Source organism: Sesamum indicum, linkage group LG3, assembly GCF_026168435.1.
Source record: "Sesamum indicum cultivar Baizhima isolate 11 linkage group LG3, ASM2616843v1, whole genome shotgun sequence".
In the NCBI taxonomy this organism is placed as follows: Eukaryota; Viridiplantae; Streptophyta; class Magnoliopsida; order Lamiales; family Pedaliaceae; genus Sesamum; species Sesamum indicum.
In genome coordinates this window covers 25,759,982-25,778,847 of record NC_142659.1, presented here as the reverse complement: position 1 = coordinate 25,778,847, position 18,866 = coordinate 25,759,982, and the positions used below count along the sequence as shown (strand labels likewise).

General features: G+C 34.4%; 3 protein-coding genes across 6 annotated transcripts; 2 read left to right on the top strand and 1 right to left on the bottom strand.

Annotated features, from left to right (window-relative positions):
• Positions 1-1,712: 1,712 nt before the first annotated feature.
• Positions 1,713-2,936, top strand: LOC105159004 (BURP domain-containing protein 16). Its single transcript, XM_011075936.2, has one exon. The coding sequence runs from the start codon at positions 1,766-1,768 to the stop codon at positions 2,768-2,770; it is 1,005 nt and encodes a 334-aa protein (XP_011074238.1). The 5' UTR covers positions 1,713-1,765; the 3' UTR covers positions 2,771-2,936.
• A 717-nt stretch (positions 2,937-3,653) lies between these two features.
• On the top strand, positions 3,654-7,435 carry LOC105158779 (pentatricopeptide repeat-containing protein At1g62350). Of its 2 annotated transcripts, none has more exons than XM_011075645.3 (3): positions 3,654-4,171; positions 5,573-5,959; positions 7,187-7,435. In XM_011075645.3, the coding sequence occupies exons 1-3, from the start codon at positions 3,860-3,862 to the stop codon at positions 7,214-7,216; spliced, it is 729 nt and encodes a 242-aa protein (XP_011073947.1). In that variant the 5' UTR covers positions 3,654-3,859; the 3' UTR covers positions 7,217-7,435. The 2 variants fall into 2 exon arrangements, with proteins under 2 accessions (XP_011073947.1, XP_011073946.1); XM_011075644.3 differs by having other exon boundaries at positions 5,564-5,959.
• Positions 7,436-9,467: 2,032 nt separating this feature from the next.
• On the bottom strand, positions 9,468-18,453 carry LOC105158778 (uncharacterized). 3 transcript variants are annotated; one of them, XM_011075639.3, is made up of 10 exons: positions 18,181-18,453; positions 17,365-17,515; positions 17,086-17,269; positions 15,866-15,936; positions 13,793-13,930; positions 13,605-13,696; positions 11,707-11,978; positions 10,990-11,075; positions 10,730-10,831; positions 9,468-10,063 (listed from the first exon to the last, which is right to left on the bottom strand). In XM_011075639.3, exons 1-10 carry the CDS (start codon positions 18,291-18,293, stop codon positions 9,899-9,901), a joined length of 1,374 nt encoding a protein of 457 aa, XP_011073941.1. In that variant the 5' UTR covers positions 18,294-18,453; the 3' UTR covers positions 9,468-9,898. The 3 variants fall into 3 exon arrangements, with proteins under 3 accessions (XP_011073941.1, XP_011073945.1, XP_011073944.1); XM_011075643.3 differs by having other exon boundaries at positions 17,365-17,523; positions 18,181-18,451; XM_011075642.3 differs by lacking the exon at positions 15,866-15,936 and having other exon boundaries at positions 13,793-13,908.
• Between the last annotated feature and the right edge of the window lie 413 nt (positions 18,454-18,866).

Below are 18,866 nucleotides of genomic sequence, written 5' to 3'. Positions count from 1 at the left end.
ACTCAAATAGTTTTGCGTTGAGTTGGGTTAGTTATATTTTAAAATGGATTGATATAAATTGTAGTTAAATAAAATTATATTTTGTATGAGCTTGATATAGATTGATAAAAAAATTAACCCATAAATTAAAATAAAAAAAGAAACTAAAAGAACCCACTATTTCATCGACCTTATATATACATAAACACTCTCTCACACACACTAATATGCTTGCAACCCCTCTTGCTTCATATACACCCACTCTCACATCTCTTTCTCTCTCTCTCTCACACACACACATACGCACACACAACAAAAATCACTCTCACAACTCCTCCTTCTTCATATACACAGACTCTCACGTATCTCTATCTCATACACTACCCTCTTTCTCTCTCACACACATGAACATTGTCGCTCAACAAATATAAAAAACTTTGTTGCACGGTTTGGTGTTCATTCAAGATGAGCATTCAAAATATTATGAATTATTTTGACAAAATGTAGTATTTTGTTAGGTAGTAGATTTTTTAGTTTAAGATTTAGCAAATGAATTTTAATATACATGGTCATTAGACAGAAATGATATGTGATACAAGTTTAGTCGTATTACATTATAAGTTTCAAATATTAACCTTTTTTCTTTTCATTGTGTGAAAATTTGAAATCGTTAGATTCAAAGTAATAAAATGGTTTATACTAACCAGACCCAACCCATTTACAACCCGACCTATTTTGAACCCGTTCACTTAGATCCATTCTGAACCCAACCCATTTTGGACGCAATCCAGCTGACCCACCCGCTCATTTGTTATCCCAACATTTATCGTGTGATTGATGTACAGTTCAAGAAAAATAATCAATCATATAGCAAGTAAGCTGCACTTATTATGTAATTGGGGCGATTCGACCAAACATGGTCAGTGCAAAAAATTTTCATAAAAGGCGTTCCAAGTATGGTGTGGATCTTTTATCACATTTTTATAATGATACCATATCAATAAGTGATTGACACATTTCTTTTTAAAAAAATTTAAATAAACTAAGTCACATGCACGACATATAATAGTTTCCTATCAATTTAGCTTTTTTCAGTAAAATTTTGACTAAATGCACTATTTGATTTGTAATTTTCAAATTAAATAAAACCGAAATTGTACGTAACTACCCTATATTAGCGAACCAAAATGCATATTTGATTCCCTACCTTTTAAACTATTATATCCATTAATTATTGTGACAAAGTTAAATATCAGAAAAAAAAGAAGAAAAAGACAAAAAGAAAATTGATGAATATCTCCCCGCAATCCAAAGTTTATAATTAAGCTGCAGATAATAAAATCCAAGTTGTTTCTTGATTGTATTCTTTTGTATCACCAACGACTTAAAATATGAAATAATATCACGATGAAGATTTGATCGTACTCCCAATGAATTAGAAAATTTTTAATTGAACATGATTGATGTACAAATAGAAAAAAAACAAAACCAACCAATCACATTATAAGTGTTAAAATTTTTATTCGGACCAAGTTTGATTCGATTAATCAATCACAGTGCAAGTATGATACATTTGCTATGTGATTCATCACTTTTTCTAAACTTTACACCAATCACACAGCTGTATTTCATTGTCATTCGATTAGTTCAAATTTGGGGCGGGCTAAACTTGGATAAAAACATTTTATGAATTTCATCCCCTCCATTTTCAAGTATAAATATGGTCCAATATCAGCCTTCAAACTGCACAAGAAATCTAAACTGTAATTTGCAAGCTTGAAAGAATATGGCAAATTCACATTCATTCACACTCCTCTTCACCTTATTTTCCTACCTCACCGGCTTCCATTTCTCATCAGCTTCTTCATCACCAGCTATTGCTTCAGACCAACTCAGATTCTGGTCCCAAAATGTGCACAACAAAATGCCCGAACCCATCCTTAAAAAGCTCTCCCCATTGAGCAGAAATGACTATGAGTATTACAGCAACGTGCTCCCCCAAAACGGAAAGTTCTCAGCCGATTCCCATTTCTGCTCACTTGCTAAACTGTCGTGCACCTTTGCAACTGCAAAATACACCCAACAAAACACGTACGGGATTAATTCTGCTGCTGTTGATCAGGTCAAGAGGAGTGAAGATCCCTTCTCCTTTTTCAGGGTCTCAACCCTCAAAACCGGGAACCTTGTTCATCTCCCTAACCTGCAAGAAACCCTACCCGATCGAACGTTTCTCCCCCCACAAATCGTTTCGAGTATACCTCTAACTTATGAGGGTATCACTGAAGCATTCCCTGAATGGGGCGTCGGCCCGACAAAAGAGACGATACAAACTACGCTTGCTTACTGCAATGCAGCAGCAATAGAGGGCGAAACCAAGAGCTGCCCGAAATCCCTGGAGGAAATGGTGGGGTTCGCAACGGCATCGTTGGGCGGGACGAAGTTGCTGGCCTTGACTTCCAAGAACAGCAGAGGGTCAGGCGCTGAGATGATTATAGGGAAAATGAAGCACTATGGAGCAACGAAAATCGTGGCCTGTCACGAGGCGTTTCTTCCCTTTGCGGCGTACGTGTGCCATTCCCTGTCCTCGACTGGTTTGTATGCAGTGGAAGTTGTTGATCCGAAGGGTGGAGCGGCGGTTAATACATTGCTGGCGATATGTCATATGGATACGTCTGCATGGCCGAAGAACCATGTGGCTTTCGAGATACTCAAGTTTGGGCCTGGAGAAGGCGAGGCATGCCACTGGTTCACGCAACTTGATCTTGCATGGATTCCTAACGAGTCTGAGTAATGAATGATTCATCGAACAGGAAATTCTACGTAACAGAATATTTGCCTAGAGTAGTATTATCTTCAACTTGGCATTCTGGATATTTTGGCCTTGCTTTCGTTGTGTGGCATGATGCATCTGCCTATTGTCTCAATAAAATAAAATCACGGATGTTTATTTAGTTTCAGTAACTTTCTAAGGTTAATATTTTTATGTTGGCTAAATGTATATTTGATCTTTTGATGGTTTGGCATTTTCATCTTTTTAATTTAATTTATTTTTAATTTTTATAATTTCAACTCCTTAATTATTTCGTCAGAATTCACCTTTTTGGCCGAAAATATACATGGACGTCTCACATAACTAATGACCTCTCTCATATGGTCGTGAAGTTCTGCAACAAGAGTGGTAAATATACAGTAATTTGCTGTTTCATATGGTCGTTCTCCTTTTTTTTTTTTCCTTTTTGTGTTGAGAATGTGAAAAAAATTATCTTTATCAACAAATTTAAGACTCGCTTGCTTGGGTACATAGATAATAATAAGGGATCTTAACAAAAAAGAAATGTCAATACAATACCTTGAGCTTTTAACAAGAATGCAATTGACCTCTATATATGCTCACTGGGTATAATACAACATGTATTGTGTTTTACATTAAAAAAAAGAACATTTATGCCCTTCTTTTATAAGCTAATTGGATGTTGATCAATAGAGATCAGTAGTCCATATATTTCTTATTAAAATCTACTATTAAAATTTGGTATGACTAAAAGCTACCGTCCTTATCTACTCACATAAATCAATGGTGGAAAATTATTTTGTTGAAATCTACGGTCAACATTCAATTTCTATATATTTATATACATTTTATACAATACAATATCTATAGTTTAAAAGAAAAAATCTTTAATATTTTCCCTTCCTTCCCCAAACAGCCCCCTCACCCTCCGACGCCTCCAGACAACCAGCTCCGTCGTCACTCTTCACTGCCCTCCCTCCCCTCTCCTGCCTCCCCCGTCGCCTCTCTTCCCCCACTGCCCCCTCCCTCGCCAGCCTCTTCACTCTGTGCGATTGCCAACCCAGGGGTCGATCTTTTTCTTCAGGTCCAATGGCGAGCTTCGAAGTTCAGTTTTCGCAAATGCGTCTGCACCAGAAGCCTCAAATTTCCACCTTTCTTTACACACCACACAGACTAAGATTCACCTGCGGTTTAAGAAACGGGCCAAGGAAACCTATGTGGAGAACCAGAGTACTCTCCACAGAGGCCATTCAAGCAGTCCAATCTTTGAAATTGGCCCAAAGCTCGTCTTGTAAGTTGGAGCAAGTTTTTAGCAATAAGCTCAGCAGGCTTTTGAAAGCTGATTTATTGGATACATTGGCTGAGTTACAGAGGCAAAACGAATTGGATTTAGTTCTCAAGGTATTGTTTCACAATTTCGGGCTTCTTCTCCCATTTCCTTTAAGTATTTTTTAATTTGGTGACTCCATTCATCTTGCGGCAGAAATTTAGAGCATCATTTCTTTGTCTGTAGTCTTAATGGCTGAAGGAAGAGAATTTTTGTTAAGGGCCGCAAGCGCTAGTCGCATATGCATTCCCAGAATTTGCTACTTGCCTTTTTTCCTTTCCTTGAGAGCACCTCTTATATCTATGAAGAAAGGGAGTAAGGTTAGTCAATCAGAAGTTTTGGTATTGAATCTCTTCAAGGAGCGACTGCATGAAAAAGCAATGATAGAATGAGTGGGAGTAGCTAAGGAGATTTTTGTAAATTTCCTGTTGGATTTAACCATAGCTTCTCCATAGATTCAGATTGCTTTTCCTTCCTAATAGCATCTGTTAGTTAAGAGGCTTTGTTAAACGTAGGGAAAGGATTTCAGGAACTTTACATGAATTGAAGTCTAAGTTTTAGCTGGTAGTAATCTCTCTGAGCTTTTTCATCACATCTATTCTAATTATAAGGGAGTGGTGGAAGTTTCTGCTGATTTGTAAACTGTATGTTAGTAGAATGTCTGGAGAATAATTTCATGAAACTCCATCCTTCTACAATTCTTTCTTCAATACATTTTGGCTCTTTTTCCCAAGGGAGCCTTGCATGGTCTGAACTTGTTTAATGTCAAGCAGGCTGTATCTACTTGCAGCCTGGTACAAATTTTCAATACATGAATACATGATAGAACATACCATTTTATTGGGGAACCATTTTTTGTGAAAATTGGTAATTGAGCAACTTAATTGGTTTCTTAAACCTTTTAATCTCTTTTCAGATTAATATTACTTTCATAAACAAACTCTCTTTTTATCTTAACGTTCAAGAGTCGACAAGTATACGAAGCATGATTTCCAAGTATATGCCTTGACAGAAAAGTTTAGTTGTTCTTTATTATGCAATGATCAATAAATATATCTGACTGTTTATTGTCGATATTAATTATTTCTAGCGGAATTTTATGATGGTTTATTAGTCCTATTTTCTATTGAATTGCTAGAATGTTTTTGGTGGACAACCTAAACACTAAATGGAAGACTTAACCCATTCTGCTTATCTAGTTTTGTGAGGCGTTTATCAGTCTCCTGTTGAGATAAATGTCACAGCTTAATATTTGGTCAATGGATAAAAAGCAGTATCTCCTAGTTTTCCTTCAACCAGTTCTTTTCTTTTCCTCCACTGTATTCATGATGTGATTCGTATCTGCAAATCCCATTATGCACTGAACTTACATATATAATGATTCCGTCTATTGGTTTGATTCTTCTTATCTCCACATTTATTTTCATTTAGTTTAGTAGGATGTTCTTTTATCTCAAATTCATCAGGTTTTTCAGGTGTTTAACTTTGTGAGGAAGGAGGTGTGGTATGTACCAGAGCTATCTCTATTCAATGACATGATATTGATTTTGGGGAAGAACAAGAAGATTGAAATGGTTGAACAAGTCTTCTTAGAACTGAGGAATGAGGGCTTGGAACCTGATACAAGGACCTATACTGAACTGATTGGAGCGTATTTCAAAGTTGAAATGGTGAAGAAAGCAATGGAGACTTATGAGCTGATGAAGGCTTCAGGTTGTGTCCCAGATAAGTTGACCTTTACAATCGTTATAAGGAATCTTGAACAGGCTGGTGAGGAAGCTCTTACTGAAACAATAAAGAAAGAATGTGCTGACTATTTTGATTACCCTGAGAAATTTATTGAAGAAGTTGAAAGGACATTTGTGAGTATTCATATCCTTCATACAGTACTTTTTTCAAAGTGTTTTCCTGTTCTTGCTTACATATAAGATAGAAGTACATATTACATTGATGATGATGTATGAGTGGCCACCACTCTACATAAACCCAATCATTAATGTTACAGTTCCTTGCATACATTTTTAATTATGTAATAATAGACTTCTACTTTGACAAGTACCCCTTGTGGCAGCAGTACTAGATCTACTAGACATGGATACTATAGTTTATACCTCTCTCAATGGCAGTGCATGATGCTGTAAAAACCATCATTTAGTAGAAATAAGTAACATCTCCTAGTTTATAGAGTTTCATTACTCTGGCATCTTTACCTTGTACTGTTTGAGATTCCAACTCATGGCTTGAGGTTTCTTCTTTTGATCCAAAAAATTATGATGCTTTAATTTATTGAAACTATTCACCCCAATTCTGTGATTGATTGGAGAAAAACTGAGATGCATCTATTGCTTGAAAAAACTTGGGAAGTACTGCCACTTGAGGTTGTGCACATGTAGATGGAAGTTTTCAAGTTAGTTCCCCCATACTCTTTTAGGATAAGAATTTCTATTGGCTTTGTAGATTGCAGAATTGTCAAGGGCACGACTATCCAGAGTTCCGTTTTTATGAATTATGGGTGTGTAATGTTGTCAATAAATTTTTCAGGACTTTATTTGATTTCCTTCTGATACCTATGAATTGATAACTTTAGTATGTAAAGTATCATCCACATTAGTAAACATAAGATGGTTCTTGAAAACTTTGATATGGTTTTTGTGTTGTTGCGGATAGGATAGTACATTTATTATGTTCAAGTCTTTTATAACATTATGAATTTTGGGAGGCTTGGCTATGAATATATTTAAGCACATGGGACTTTGGAGTATGTTCCTTAATATTAGAAGACAGCGGAAAAGTTATTGCTGTGTCTACAAGTACAAGTAACATACATCTTTTGTTGCCTCTTTTATGTTCCCAATTTACTGCATGCCTCTAATAAAATGTGCATGTCATCTCTGTATTGGGTGTGCTTGAAGCTGACCATATTCTAACATGGGTCCAATTCCATAAGCTTGGAAGTATGGTTTCATTGTTCAAGAAACTGCGTACTCTGTCGTTAGTGAATACAACTTTCATCTACTACTTGCTTTCCCAATTTGACTCAAAAAAAACTTACCTGCACTTTCTCATCTGAGTTATCTGCTGTCTTGCAGCCAAAGCGCAAGTCACTAGTCCACATTTGAAGAATTCTGGAGTGTTATATGCTTCTCCGAAAGCTGAGCCAACACTGTCCACATTAGCCGGTGACCAGAGAGCTGAGCCAACACTGTACGACTATATGACTACAGATCCATGAAATGAAGAAACCAACAGAGAGAGTAAATTTGAACCAATCCAACAAATTACAGGCAGATTCATGGACTATACGACTACAGATAGTAAAATCAAGATTTTCATCTTTACTTTTTATAACTACACAAACCACTAAACCCCGACCCCTCAGTTAAAGGGGAAAAAGAAAACGAAGCAAGCAAAAGAGAAAATGAAACTCACCAAGAAACCCATTTTCTCAAAGTCATTAGAATGGATCTGCTAAACCATGCGCCACACAACACTCCAAGACCACTCACTAATTCAAATTATCTTCAAGAATATGAGATAATTGTAATTATGTCAAATTTCAGAAAAAATTGTTGTAATTTACCCTAAAAAGTAATAATAAAACAAGCCGTAGAGATGATAGAAAAACGTTGGATTTATATTTACTTTGTTAATTAAAAGTTATAGCTTTATTTTGGCTAAAATGCATTTTATTCCCTGTGTTTTTAGAATAGGTTAAAAATTTTCCTATGTTTTATAAAAACTCTGTAAAAAAAATACCACTTTCATTAGTAATTAACGGAATGTGCATTATCGCTCCTTGTGCATTTGTGAATTTTTATAACTATTTTTTACCTTATTTTTAGTGTTTGTTTTTGCTAAAATGCCCTTATAATATATATATATATATATGTTTCATATATACATTTTTTACCTTTTTTAAGTGATTTTTTTTATTTTTTTCATCTATCTAAAAAATATTTAAATATATTTACTTAAAAATATAAAAAAATATTACATAAATTTTTAAATTTAAGTTGAAATATTAAATTAAAATTATTTTTAAAATCAAACAATTTTTTATAATTTGTTAAAATTGAAATTTAAAAACTATAATTGCTAAATCGAAACTTATTCTTAATTAATTAAAATATATATTTAAGTACAATGATTATTATAGTTATCTAAAATTATTTTTAATTAATTAAAATATATTTTTAATTATTATAATTATTTAAAATTATTTTTAATTAATATAATTAAAATTAATTTTAAAAATAAAAAGAAAAATTGGGGTGATAGCGACGGCCGCTGCCCGGGCGATGACGACTGTTTCCATGCCCAGGTCTCGCCCAAACCATGTTGTTGCCCTCTTTCTTAATTTACGTTGCCTAGATCAGATCTGTCGCCGTCGCCCTCATCTACCGGGAAGAGCGGAGGCGGTGGGGGGCGAGGGGGGAGGGGTCGGGTCGGGGGTGCAAGTGATCAGGGAGAGGGGGTAGGCAGTGGGGTGGGGGTGGAGTGGAGGTTAATTTTATTTTTTCTTAAACAATATTTTTTGTCAATAAAACCTGAACCTTGATTTATTTTATAAGTTTAAAAAATTCAACGATTAAAATTAATTGATTTGATTTAACGGCTTTGATACAATTCCTATTGACCCAACGATCATTAAAATATAAAATAATATATATTAAGCAAGGGTGTAATAGTCATTTTATGAAAAAATTAATGTCGTTAGTTAGATTTAATGAAAATGGACAATTGAGCTATATTTAAAAAAATATAGAGAGATTTTTTGCTTATTTTTAAAATGGAGGGGAATTTTTAGAGGACATTTTAAAACACAGGGGATTTTATGCATTTTAGCCCTTTATTTGTTTTACAATAAGCTATTTATTTTATTATTTAATTATTTAAATTCAAAAATTGATTAAAATATGTCAATAATCAAATCAATCAACAAATATGTTCGAAAAAAATAAAATAATAAAAAAGTATTGTGAAAGTAGACATATACCTAAATTAATGAAACTCGAACTTACACTCTATTAGTTACGAATGAAAGTCTTTTTTTCTCTTTTTTTTGGTTTTGTAATGAATTAATATGATATGCATTGTTGGATGTAAATCCAGTTTGTATTGTATTCTTGTCTCATATCCTACCTATATATTCATAATTTTTAAAGGGAGAACAACAAAATGCGTTCATCCAACAAAATCATATAATATTAATAAGATTGGAGACTATAATGTAGCTGAAATAAAATTATATATTTATTAATACTAAAGCTTATAACATTAGCTCTTTAAATACTATTTCATGATTTTTCACAAAATGATGAAATGAAATCTTATTTGCATAAACAATAAAAAAATATTTTAAAACAAGTATAAATATAAAAAAAATAAAGAATTTGCCTTTTGAAAGAAATAAGAGGAGGCCTCTTGCCATCTGTTAGCTTGCATACAAACTGCAAACATGCACATGAACAACAGATAAATATTTGAGCAATCTACAGTCAAAAGTACATCTTCAAATTCCATCTTAAAGTGGGAAAAATACAGAAACCAGAAAAAAAAATTCAAGAGAGAGAGAGCTGTTTGGAGCATAAACATGGATAAAACTGATGCAAGCCAAGTTGAGAGCATTATCACCAACGAATCCTAACAATTTACCGTTGTAACAGCTGGTTTTTCACACCTGTGTCGAAAGCCGGAACCAGGCAAGAGACAGCAATTACTGTAACATACAAGTATTACAGTCTGGAACTCACACAGGATGGGATCTATCTCGACACTGAGGAATAGCGCTACTTCCGTTGTCAGCCAGCTAAAAAATGGCTGGGGGAGTTGTTGAACATGGTGTGCCACATGTAAGCTTGGGAGAGCACCATCTCCAGCTCGACGTCACTCCAGTTCTGTGTCGGAACGTGCTGAAGAAACATCACCATCTCCTGAAACTCGAGCTTCTGCAGCTTATCTGACCACTGCCAAATGAACAAAACACAGAAATAAACTCCGGTTTATGACTGGTTTTCACAGCTAATGAAGCGGAAAATGTGAGCAATGGGATGGATTTAGGCTACTATCATAATGCGAGATATTCAATTCCCATTCATTTCTTGTTAGCTTTTATTCGAGACTATATTAATTCCCATCGACACTATGTAATGGAAGAATGATGTTTTCATCTGTTATCTGATGCCTGGTTAGAGTGCCATTTGCATTCAATTTATAGTCAATTGTTTTAACAAAGTAATAAGAAAAGAACTTGTGACAAAGATAATGTCTTTCCACACTAAATATTTTAACATAAATCCCCTCTTATCTATATGATATTATATTTACACCCCTAAAATTTCAAAATCTTACCAAGGCAGTTTGGTAAAAAATATAAAGACCTCTGGATGATGAGGGGCAAAATTGGAAGTTTCACATAAATTTTTGCAGATGTCAACTTTTTCCATCCAAAACCCTAATTGACAGTTTACAATTGTAAACGTACTTTTTAGAAGGGGTGCAAGTGTAATTTCTATAGTTTTTGGGGAAAAATGTAATTTTACATTCACGGATAGTATACGTGTGATTACCCTAAAAAGGAGAGAAAAACGAGAGAGAGAACAAAGAAAACAAAAGGTGCAAAGCTTTCTTACCGTCAAAAGAAAGCTGGCAAATATGTAGACAAGAAAATCTGGTAATGCATCCCCTTCAGCAAGATATGTGTCCCACAAACGAGTAACAAGACGAAATGGAATCTACAGAACATATAAATCATGAGTTTATCACTTCGACAGTTGAAACCAACAAGGTTTAGGCTAAAGTACACATCTTGGAATAATGTCAAGTTATCATCAACAATTTTATCACTTAGCTAAATCAGAATAACAATAAAGAGTAGTGCAGGCATCCAAACCTCACGTATAAGAAGGCAATTGAACCAGCGGAAAGAAAATTGAAGAAATTCAAGCCCCTGTTCCTCCATGTGCCTTGAAACAGGTTCTGTTCACATTAAGAAAACTAAAGCAGTTGGTCGGGAAGATCAAGGATTTGCATTATAACAATAAGTTGAAAAACTAAACCAAAATAGTTCATCAATAAACATAAAGAAAATACGACCAGGATTATCAATAATAAGAAATGTTAAAGATGATTAGCTTCGGTGTGAAATATGAAGTAAGACCTAAATAGTAACTAAACTACTCTATTTGAAGAAAACCAAAAAACAATGCAGACAACTGGGTGTCAACTGTATGTGTTTGAATTACAAGAACAAGAATATGGCAGAACGAATGTGTCTAGATGTATACTCTCTTTGTTCCAAATTTATTAGACCATTTTCCTTTTGTTATGTCCGAAATCATGTTTCATTTCCTGAAATAAAAATCTTCTTTTTCCAGCTATACTCTCTTAGTTAAAATAATATTTGAAACCAATAACTCTCCACTACTGGTGAACTCACTTTTTTGTTTCGTCTCTCAAAATTTTCTTGGACTGAAAATGGAGCAACACAAATGGGAGTGGTCGAGGGTTTGCATGGATGTGCATGTACATGGATGGGAACAATTTAGATACCCATTCCAACATAGAAAGCAACCGTGATGTTAAGAGGGACCAAGAATTGAAGTCATACCATCGATCCTTCTAACCAATTCCTTCAGCTTAAACACAAGACGTTGAATTCCTGGCTGGGCAAATGTGTAGTGGTCTTGCATACCGTCAAGCAACTTTGTTAGACACCAATAACAATCAGCTTCAACATTTGATACTTGTTCGGAAGAAAGATTAGCCATTGACCAAGTATCAACACTACCCTCCAAGTATTCTGATAAAAAAACAACTAAAAAAGGTGTCGCGAGATCATTTATTCCTTGCACGTAGCCACTTGCAGGATGCCGTATAGCCCTGGATGAGGAAATAATATATTATGATTTCAGGAATTGATTAGAAGAATGCTGAAGAGCAATAAAATAAGCAGCAAAGTGATTTATTCCGTTTCTTATAAAGATTAAAATTGATAATTTTCCAACCAAACAGATTGAAGCAAAATGCAAACTTTTAAGCATTCACCTCATGTATAGCAATCAGACAAAATATCAAATCAAAAAGTCCATTACAATGTTCATATACATTTATTGTTAACTTAAAACAAAACAAATAATAGGTTCTACTAATTTTGTGGTAAATTTTGCTGCATAGTGTTCCAAAAATAAGTGTATTTGGAAAAAAATAAACTATAAACATGAAATTACCACACTGATAAAAGAAAACCTCCCTAGATCCATAAAAAGAGTTAATGGGGCAACAAGAAAGTCATATAGAAAGAGGGAGCCCATTCAACCAACTTTGGACATGCCACCACCACCATTGGCGATGCAAACGTGTGATTTCCTAAAATCTACAAATGAATTATGCAAAACAAGAAAGAAATATAGAAAGTGGGAGCCTAGTTCAAACAAGTTTTGACTTTGCCCCACCCACCATTGCCAATACACGTGTGCATATGTCAGAGAATGACACCATGATGACAGAACAACAGCAAAACAGAAGATCAGAGGCAGATAATTAATTCAGCTTAGTCTTGAGAGATGTGTGCTCATCTGGGATAGTTTAAGATTTGCAATTTTGCAGCCAAATTTATTAACTACATGAAAGATGAGATGTTTAGTAAGAAGCAAGATCTTGGCATCGAAAATAGGTCCAAACATTCAGTTCTTCAACTCTCATCTTAAGCTACATGCCTAGTCAAAATGGATTGACCTCTAATATTAGGATAGAGGTCATAACACTTTTTAGAAAATATTAAATATTGAAGCAAATCCCAGTACAGTTCCAGAAATACCGGATGAAGAAGCAAAATTCTTATCAACCTCTCAAACCATCAGCCATGGCTCCTCCAAGCACCGAATGAGATGGCACAAATTAGTAATAACTCTGTAATGGGGTTTCAATTATCCCAGCTTAAAATCAGAATTACTCATTAGCTGTAACATCAACTCTATCTGCACATAATTCTCAGCAACATATTTACTACAATACTTTTTAAATATATCGAATATATTATTTATGACTTTCAAAAATAGTAAATCTAAGTGTACAACAACACATTGAAATCTGATACAAATAACACTTACCAGATTAATTACAAACTAAAGTAATGCGATCATGAAGGTCAAAAACACAAAAAAGACACTTAGCCTGAATACCAACATGGCAAACTTTCTTATTGTGCTTTTCTAAGCATCATCACAGTTTGTGTTTTGACAATGAGAAATGCCTTCACAAGACCTAACTATTTCCCAGCTTAGGGATGCATCTAGTCACATTTTTTCATAACTTCCACATTTAAAAGACAGACCTTTAGAAACTCTATGCCTAGAAAACCATTGTTCCAGAAACATTCCTTATGAGTAAAAATAGATTATGAATCATCTCTAGTCAACTAAATGTCTGCTCATGCCCGCAAAAGAGTGTAGTCGATCATGATAAAATGCAGAAAGATGAAAATCATTGCAAAAGAAAGCATCTAACCATATGTAAAGTATTCGCTCCAGTGACTTCTGAACTTCCTCTTGTTGAAAGAACGAGACATCAGGGACAGTTCTTGGACAATCAACAGCAATCTAACGAGTTCACGAGAATCCATCATTAAGTAGGTAATGATACAATAAAGAGCATGTGAAAACACAAGTAGCAAGAAATCAAGGATTACTCTCTACCTGACGAAGCATGTTGATCTCTTCATCTGTGCGCTCAGAATCAGGTATGTCATAATATTGGGCAACACAATCAAGATACTCCAGGCGCTTTCTTCTCAGAACTCCCTCCCTTCTATCTGAATTAGAGGGTGCATATCCCTGTTGTCAGTTAATATTTAAAATTCAAAAAAACAATTTTCATTAAAAAAATTCTAGAACTTGGTGAGGTAAACACTGCTTGTTCAAAAGATTAGAATAAGCAGGTTTCAATCAATAAATATTCTGTGTACTTTATGCAAGAGCTCCTTGAGAAAAAAGATTTAATGTATTGCAGCTTCACAATCCAATAGCTCCTAAGAAACTCACCATAAAGCTATTTGGACCTCTACTTATAATATCTGGAAAATCAGTGTACGTTGTTACAATCACCAATTTTTTCAAAATAGTACCCCAAAGTATTATGGACTTCCATGTTCCTTTGGGAATTTTGTATGAACTAGACAGACATGATGAAAATAAAAAATGCGCACAATTCAAATGTGGACCAATTTATTTCTATGGTACTTTATACATTAAACTGGAAATGACTAATCCTATCAGCTACTTAACATAAGAAAATGCAGAAGAGAACAATGTGTGTTCGATTATGACACAATCCGACACAGTAACGCCCCTTTTAAGATTCCTATTGTTTCATAATTAAATTTCAAGCATACAGGTTCCTGCAATTGCATAGACCTAGATATAATACCACACTCTGGAGTTTTAGCTGAGTATCAGACAAAGTAGCAGTTCAGAAGAAATGGAGTTAAATCATTCCCAAAAGAGGGTATTTTTGGAATATATAAAAAGTACACTTTAGGAATGAGACACTAAATGTGCACACAACAAAAAGGAAACAGGAGCTCTAACTGGAAGAATAAAATAAATATTCTAGAATCATACCCTAGTCCCATAGGAACTTTATGACTCTAATAATACCCAGTACTTGAAATTGTTCTGAAGATAATTCTACCATACTACTTAGTATAACGAATATATTAAGATGTTCTACGACATTGGTGATAGTATTATTATCTTTAAACTCAGTATTCATCTCAAAGACTATATTGAGAATATAATAAAGATATTCACAGCTTATTTATTATGCATACTGCTGAAATATATCACATGTGGCTTGAAGTAAAACCAATCATATAACTCAAGTTAACTTCTAACTAGCTTAATGGCTTCGCCTGATGCGAAAAGTTGCACTCTCCTCTTCTCCCATAACAAGTTTGAAGATTACTTCTAATCATAATCAGTCAACTCCACTCTCCAGATGAAGATCCGTTGACTTTCAGCTTCCTTGTATTTCACTGCTAGTTATTAGCTTAATGACTGAGATCACAAGCTTTACATTTCAGCAGACTACATAGAAGATCTTTTTTCTAAGTCCTTTTTCTTTCCCCCTGATATCAGACAGGAACATCTTGTAAATCAATTTTCTCCCTTCAGTTCACTCCTTATTTTCCATCATCAGGATCATAAATCAAGCACAGTGTCAAAGAAGAAAAGATATATCTGAATGTTCATCTTCTCTATCAGATTATTGATTCAGAGTATTGTCACATAATTATACTTAAGTTAATATTAAGAACGCTAATGTTCAGACATTGACTGTCTTCTCTGGTTACCAATTATTCAAGAGTTGAAACATATAGGAGGGACTGGGCCACACAAAAACCTTTAACAAAATGAGGTATCTCCAGCACATATTAAAGGAGGTTTAGAACAGAAGCTGAATAGATAAAGAGGCATTAGTTCTACAGGTCACAAGTGGACTGATATTTTTTCTGTACATAGGTTTGCAGAAGATAATTTTCAGGCACACGCCCACACCAAATAGCCATTCCAAGTCAAATGATAGAGCTAGAAATAAGTACTAGGCAGCCTGGAAAGCTAAAAGTCAATTAACTCCACATCAGGAAATTAGTAGGCGTAAGCTCATGTTCCAGAGCATTTCAGAAAATTCTTCAGAATCAATAAATAAATTATTATATATTTCCAGTAGATTTATGTAAAGCAAAAAGTTCAATTAGGGTTTTGGCATACCAACAGAAGTCTCCATATAGTTGGACGCAAATGTGGAGGCACACCACTCCATGCTAATTCACGCAGTTTTTCTGCGTGATGCAGATGACAGGAATAAAATAAGAGACTGAGGAGGAAAGCAGTAACATATCAGAATTCAACATTATAACAATACTATGGAGGTTGAACAGATCAACTTATGCACTTCTAATAGAACATTGATTCTAGTTGGTCAGTCATCAATGTCCTTGCTCTCATACTAAGAAAAATCATAAAGGGCTTCGGTAATTTTTTTGAACCAATGAGAGACATGTCAAATGGATACCAGTCACTGAGTCACCATAATGTGGAATATTGAGCATTTATATAGATGCGTCTGCATGTATTGATATAGTGCCAACAACAAACATCGATTTCGGTAACATGCGGCTCAATGTGAAAATGTCTAGAGATTAGAGGAAATGATCAACAGAAAAGGGTCAAATCCTAATCTCATGCTGGCATAGCATCTCAAATCATAGAACTATGGAAATTCGGGTTCTATTGGTTCCATATCTTGAGGAGATTTAGGAAATGCATTGTAAAAGGTGTAGTAAAGATGCCCTTGGTATTCATTTGAAGATGAAATGGTTAGTCTCATTAAGAGTTGGATATGGTTAAATGTGTTTGATTTCATCTACAAACTATGTCGAATTGTATATCGTGTTGGTTCCAAATAATGAAGTCAATTTTGATATAATTATGTCAATGAAAGATAATAAATTATTATATGGTTTAAATCTTAGTTTTATACTTTTTGTTTAAAAGGGAGAGGGAGAAGGAGGTAGGTACGGGCTTAATATAAACACTGAGACAATCTGAAAAGAAAAGGGTGGGTGCACTGGAGATGAGATTTTCAGAAAATGAATTGCAGTAAATTGAGTACAAATGGCAGATTCCCTTCTGTCTTGTTGAGTCAGGATAGCATTCCTAGTGAATAGCCATGTTTCTTTGAAAGAGATAAAATTTGTTTGGAACAGTTGCATAAAAAGATCAGGCAGCTGAAAATATGGTGAAAGAAAGTCAGTATCTTGAGTAAATCCTTTCCTAAAAGATGGAGATGAGAAGAATTCCATAGATGCAGTCAAAGTCATATTACCTAGTATCCAATTTCAGGAACAGAAAACCAAATGCAGATAAGCTTGAACGATTATTATCTCCACAGAACTTAAATGAAGAGACAAAAAAAGGGAAGTACAAACCTAAGAATACAGATGAACCAGATAATTCCTTGGTGAACTTCATCAGCCTAGCAGAATCTGTAGCTCTAGCTCCGACTGTGGACCTATGGACCTCTTTTGATGTGTTTTCACTACCCGTTGTTGAAGATTTTGTATCATTAACAGATGAGCTAGCTTTTGTACTACTTCTGTTTTCAACTTCATCCTAAATGCATGAAGAATAACTATTGATAAGTTATGGATTTGATTGCTTGATCAACAGGAATCAATTATTGTACTACAGGCAATAGAAATGGAAACCTCAGTTGATTTATCCACTTGTTTGCGATGGTGAATATCACTCTCCAAAGATCTCGGGCCACTGTTTGGGGAATGCAAACTTGACAGGTCCAGGGGATCTGTTCTCCGTGTTATCAGTATCTTACCAGGAAAACTGCGACCCTTGAGCAACCTGCACATCTTAAGAATATATTTAGGTACTCAATATTTTGAGGAATTAATGGAGTAAGTAATACCTCAGGACACTGTATTGTGATATCAGAGCAAACAGAGTGCATCTGGGCAGTACTTCCTCATAGACCAAACAAATTAACATAATCATAAGAATTACAGAGAAGTAATGTGATCTCACTGGTGGGCAAGAGCCCAAACCATCAAAAGCTTCAGCCTATCTGCATATATAGATGTAAAAGGAAATGACACTATTTGCAGATTTCATAACTAGAATTAGAAAGCCTTAAATAGACAATGTATCCATTGAAGTTCAAATTTTTGAACTTTGACGTGCCAATTTTAGTGGCTTTATCAACTACTTAACCAGAGACTCTCCTAAGCATTTCCAATTCCATGATCTCGTAAACACGAACTCACACAAGAAGAAAGAGAGGAATAGACAACTAACACATCGAACGTTAATTCTAATGGACCCATTTCAATTTCCTGAACAAATTTTCAAATGGGACCTCAAATCTTGGCCAAACATATAATAAATCTTAAAAGGCAAACTGAGATATCGAACTTCCATAAATCAATGAAATTCGGGTTTCCCAAGAAAACGATACGCTACAAGTAAATTGCTGGATCTGAAGAGTAAAAGAACAATGCCTGGACACATACCCTTGAACATTTCTAAGAGTTTGGTTGAATCTGGACTCGGAATTGGAAGGTGAAGAAGAAGTTTCTTTGTTTCGATCTTCTTCTCTACTGTCGTTGCTGCTGCTGTTCCTCATGGTTTTCCTCCTCCTTGGTTTATGGTACAAACATCGCTAATTTGATGCTCAGATTTCTCCCTCCCCCTCTCCACTTCTTTTTGGTTTTTGTCAGCAAAAACAGTATCATGAGCTATGAGGGAATTATGCTACGTTTTTTCGTTATGAAACTCAGGATGTGGAGTAGAAGGCAACTGTAATAACCTAATTAAATTTTCACCAAGTTTTTTCCTTTTTTCTAAAAGAATGAATTTTGGATAAACCAATTTAAACCCGAAATTACATTAATTTTAAGATAAATTATATCAAGCTCTCAGAAAATTAAAATTTAGTATAATTATGGATATATCTCATTATTTGAAAAATTATCATTACCTCTATGATAATTGATGAAATTATATAATTTTTGAATGAAAATCTGAAAATGTCAATATTTCTACTTGTATTATTATATTTTTTTTATAGGAAAAATTGAAAATTTTGTAAAAGAATAGCACCATATGAATAAAAAAATTTGAAAAATTATAAAATGACTATCCATCTAATTCACAAAAAAATTATTTTTTTTTAAAATAATTAAAATTATATAATTCA